Source organism: Aplysia californica, unplaced genomic scaffold, assembly GCF_000002075.1.
Source record: "Aplysia californica isolate F4 #8 unplaced genomic scaffold, AplCal3.0 scaffold00089, whole genome shotgun sequence".
Classification (NCBI taxonomy): domain Eukaryota; kingdom Metazoa; phylum Mollusca; class Gastropoda; order Aplysiida; family Aplysiidae; genus Aplysia; species Aplysia californica.
The window spans coordinates 241,396-246,712 of NW_004797359.1; the positions used below are offsets into that span (position 1 = coordinate 241,396).

General features: G+C 35.5%; 1 protein-coding gene across 1 annotated transcript; it reads right to left on the reverse strand.

Moving 5' to 3' along the window:
• Window positions 1-1,096: 1,096 nt before the first annotated feature.
• LOC101857709 (hypoxia-inducible factor 1-alpha) lies at window positions 1,097-4,991 on the reverse strand (the record flags this gene model as incomplete). Its single annotated transcript, XM_013080491.2, is given in 3 exon segments — window positions 1,097-1,269; window positions 2,845-2,957; window positions 4,922-4,991. Coding segments are annotated over 2 exon segments (265 nt in total), but the record flags the coding sequence as incomplete, so codon positions are not given.
• Between the last annotated feature and the right edge of the window lie 326 nt (window positions 4,992-5,317).

Sequence of the window (5,317 nt, forward strand, 5' to 3'; positions counted from 1 at the left end):
TCTCTCTCTCTCTCTCTCTCTCTCTCTCTCTCTCTCTCTCTCTCTCTCTCTCTCCTTTACACAAGAAATGAACATATTCATTTATCGTAATGTTTGAGTAAATTTCATCGGAAGAAACAATGGGTATCTCTAAAACAACCGAATACTACAAACTTTTCACAAAAATATCTTCTTCACCCCTTATCTTTTTTGGTCTGAGCATTAAAAGGACAAGTTAATGTGAGTGGCACGCACCATTTGTGTGGCAACATGGTTTTTAAGTTTCAGTAGAGGTTTTACGGCAGTCACAACTGCATGAGGTCATATATGAGCGCCAGAAGATTAGAGGTGTCACAAGAGAGTAACAAACATAAAATAGAAGGAAGGGAGATAAGGACGATATGGGTTTGACAGGAAAGAAGAAGCAAACCACACCAGAGCACCCACCAACCACCCACTTAATGTGGTTTGCCTTCTGGGAGCTGGATGTGGTAAATAATATGAATTAATAAGGAGAGTCTGCCTTTGAAGGGAAAACAAGACTACACAATTCAACAGCAACTTTTAAAATCTTAAAGACCAGACACTGTACGTCAACAGTCACATAAACAAGACCAACAAGATAAGGCTTAAGAAGAGTTATATAACCATACATCTAGATAGTAGGAATAAGATAAACAGGGTGAAAATGAAAGCAGGCATTCCCATGGCTTACAAGTGACAATAAAAAACAGTAGTCACAGGCAGATCTTCACACATCTTGTGATAACAGAAAAGAAAAATATTCACCTGCCTTATACTTCTATAACCAGTGGATGTGATTACAGAAGAGAGAAATATGTCATAACAATTTTCTTTTGAAGCTGCTTTATCTAACTTCTTATATTCAAAGTTCTTTGACATTCATCATAAAGATCGACACAATTATTTCAACAAATTCTCTGACAAAAACATCATGATTGACCAACGATGAACTGCTATACTGACAGTAAACAGAAAAAAATTAATAAAACAAGTACAAAAGATGATGACATTATAATCTACCCATGTGAACCCAAAGTTGTCAGAAAGAAAAAAAAAAACCCTGATATACAAAAGGAAAGTAAAAGTTTCTTACCTGCATCGCACACTTCTCTAAACTTCATGTATGTGATTGCTAATCGAAGCAGAGATGCTTTATCTTGTTTCATCAATACATCCTTATTCATAGGAAGCAGTTCAATCAGCTCATTGAGGATTGACTTTTCTGTGTCTCGTCGGTACTTAGCAATTGTACGCAATTTTACTGCCCTGTATAAAGAAATAGTAGAAATAAAATCAATTGAAGAGGTCACATACTAACAGTATAATTATATTATAGTCAATGATACCCTGCTTATTATTTTCATAGAGAAACAGACTCAAGTATCACTATTTGGGTAGGAAATGCTTTTGTTTCTAAGAAATCAAAATGGAAAAACTTCCCCAAAATGCCTGCAATTCTTACAAGCAGCACCCAACAATCCGGGTTTTGTTTTAAAATTGAGAAAATAAAAATATATACCTAGCTGTATCCAAAACAAAGCTAATAAATTCTTTCCCCTCTATTAAAGCCTTTCAGAAACCATGAAAATCATATGTGAGTGTGGCTTTCGGTCCATGATATATTAAAAAAGTAAAGGCATTGATGCATGAAATAATGTCAAGGGACGCATCAAGGTAACCGTGACCTTTGAAGGTTACTTAATATTTTCAAAGAAAAATGTGCAACTGCAGAACTTGTGATGTCAATACACTAGGGACTCTCACTGACTTTGAATTTGTCACAGATAACAAAGTATTGAAAAGAGTTGAGATAGCCCTGTGAGACCAAACTCTCTCTTGTTTTAGTTAGTGCCGTAGTCACTTTAGAAGAATATTAGACACGCCATGTATGTGGCTGTGCATTTCAGTCTAGTCAAAGTTGATTCTATGATTTCCCACTAGAAAGGCCTTCTGTCTCAGTGAATGGACAGAGATCTGTTCAAAAGAAGTGAGAGCTCTGAGTGAAAAGATGACTGATACAAAAGCGTCCGGTAATATCATCTGCACAAAATAACACCATAGGTCTTCTTGAAAAGTACATCTGCGTTCTGAATCTGGAGATAAAAGAGTTTGAGCAAACTCAAATATTTTTACAGTGGTATTAATTTAAGGGCTTTTTTGTAAGTCAGCCCCCATTTGAAAAAAATTCATATCTATTCAAATGGAATCGAGGGCATCAGATCGACATGTTTGTGTAACTGAAACACTTCCGATATGAACATATAATATCATATTTACACCAAAAAAATAGTTCCGAGACCATCAACCAACTCACCCTACTTACTTCATTCTACAAAAATTCCTGAACCATAAGAGAAGCAGATGGCCATTATTTTGAAAATAGAAGGCGTAAAGCTCTTAAGTTTTGATTTTACTTTTAAAGTACAAGTAAGCTTCCATCTCTTTACATCAAAAAGAACTTAATTAACATCTCAAATACAAAGTTTCCTTTGAAGTGAAACTTTTCCTACACACTGAATGGTATCTTAAATTAAATTTTTGAAAAGCAGAGAAAGGCCTGGCTGATGAGAAAAAAATTCAATTCCCAATTTCTAGCTCCAGACATTCAAGACTTGTACACTTCATGTGTACTGTCAGTAAAAGTAAGAAGACAAATTCCTGAAAACTAAATCCTTCAGACATAAATTTAGCACAAACATGAGCTACTGGTATTTCAAAAGTTAAGCCCTATATTATGACTGTTGATTTCAAGCATCTAGACACACACTCGGTTTTTAAAAATAACCAATTTTCTATCCATTCTCTAAAAGTGTTTAATGGAACTTGAGACAGAATTCTTACCTATCTTCTCCAGTATCCTCTTGTTCAGTTCCATCTTCATCATCTTCATACATTTTCTTTTTAGACGGACAACCACATCCTGAAGAAGCCATGGTTGGTTTGTACTTCCAAAACTGAAAGGAAAAAAAATAATGTTAATCTGAAATAGATAATGTCCATTTCACAACATACCAGGGCCCTTCACCATAATCAACAAAGGATGCTCAAAATGATGCTGTTGGTTACAGTTTGCCGTGATGAATACATTATAAAATTGTACTCAGATGACTTCATTAAAAGAGATTATTGTTACCTCTTTTAGTTAAACTTTTAAAACACCAAGGGGGATCTTTTACTCTCGCAAAACTTCTGCACAAAACCTCCAAAATTTTCCTTCCATGTATCATCCAAAAAAACTAGGCACTCGATCAATCCTACCTACACTAGGACCTGGGGCCGTAGAAAACATGGAGAAAAAGCTGTCATTGGCTAGAATCAAACTCGAGGACTTCCAGGTCTTGAGACGAACATCAAACAGGCTATATGATTAAACATACTGAGCCCATGACATTATATACAGAGCTTCGACAGCGAGCGGCGCAAATAAGGCTTTTACATCTCTTTAGAATGTTAAATTGAAGTTTGTTAAAATTTCAAGGAAATGAAAATCAAGTAGCCTACATTGTAGAGTTTGATGAGGCACATCAATAGGATCAAGTACAAAATATTGTCTTTTATTCCAGTTATAGTGAAAGGAATTTAGACGAATCAATAACATTTTGTATTTCATTTGTATTATTAGATTATTAGATCTACTGCTCTGGTGTAGATAATGTTTCGTCTGAAATAAAAGTTTTTTGCGTCTCCTGAAAACCTTAGTATTTTAACCTCTGCCTACGATGAATGACACCAGCAAATTATATTCACAAAACTCTTTACAGCTCTATCATTATTATAGAGTAAGCTTTTTGACTCAAGCAAGAGCGAGCATGAAAATGAATTACTAAAATAATAATGTGACAATGACACAATGACATTCTAGCATGATCTAGAATCTAGATCTAGATTAGATCTAATTTAATTTAAATCAAGGCATCCAGCATATCAAAATATAAGTTAATTAATTTTAATCAGGCCTATCATTTAAACAAACTACATATATTACATGTACTAGATCTAGTACTGCAAACCAAATCGCAAAATATAATTTAGGTTCGTATAACTTAAATAAAATTAAAAACAATGTATAGCCTAAACCTATTATGTGTGCTATGACTTTCTGCATGAAGAATTTAGGATACAAACTTAAACACATCATAAATTAAAACTATAGATCCCATATAATAATAATAGATCTAGAAACTGGATCTACAATCTAGATCTAGATATCTAGATCTAGATATCTAGCTATTTACTTTTTTTCTTTTTTTTTTTCCATTCATTTCTTTTGCTACTGGAATCGAATTTGAATCTAACTTAAGGGGAGGGGGAGTCCATTGAGGGCTGGACCCTTCCCTCGATTATCAAGAACCGTGTATAAAAAAGGGCCAATAAGACTATGGACAGTATGGAAACTCGAATACATGTCTACAGTGTTGTTTTATAAAGGAAAATTAACTCAGGAGAGTAGGCCAAGATCTAGTCTAGAAAAGAGCAGAAAACAATAACATTAGCTCTACCTGGCAACATGTGAATATTTCATCAGGATCTGGAGAGGCGTAGGCCTATGTTCTTTAATAAAAAATAAAAAACCACTGTAAGGTTAAGAGAATCCAATATTTTTTAGGGTTTCATGATTCCAAGGCGCTTCTTCTAAATCCATGGTCACGTTCGGTGACAGTAGCCTACAGTAGTAATGAGCTTTGCGGTGGCCTTGTTGGGATCAAGAAATAAATAGGCCAGGGTTCCAACGAGATTTCTAGATTCCAACTCGACATAACAATGTCAAACAGTACAGACCTCTCTTTTTTACTATCACAAGCTGACCAATCTAGTAAAAATCCAGGCCCTCAAAGCTTACACTGATACATAATTATTACGAACAAATCTTTCTTACAAAAATGTTTCGCGGAATACACCGTACTTGTTTATAACTAACCTGTTTAGAGTGAACGTAATCCCACTCGACAGTCAGCCATAGCGTGTTACAGGAAGTTTGGCGGAGGGAAAGTCGGCCAAAGTTCGAAATGACTGTGCGTTCTGCCTGACAACCCGAGCAAAATAATAGCCCAGGCTAACCCACTTTTTGTTTAAGTTTAAGTCTTTTTATTTCGACGAACGTTCAGAAAGAAAACGGTTTGAGAGCAGAAGAGGTGACACGTGTTTCGAAACGTAAACTTGTGGGAAGGATGTTGGGATATAAAAAAAAGAACGCCTCTCTGTATTGGGGGAGGGGGGAGGGGGGGCGGCAGTATTGTTTCTGCGTGAGTTCAAAACCCATTGAGACTCGATCAGTCCCATGAATATAGCCTGGTATAGGCCATACTTTGAAGGA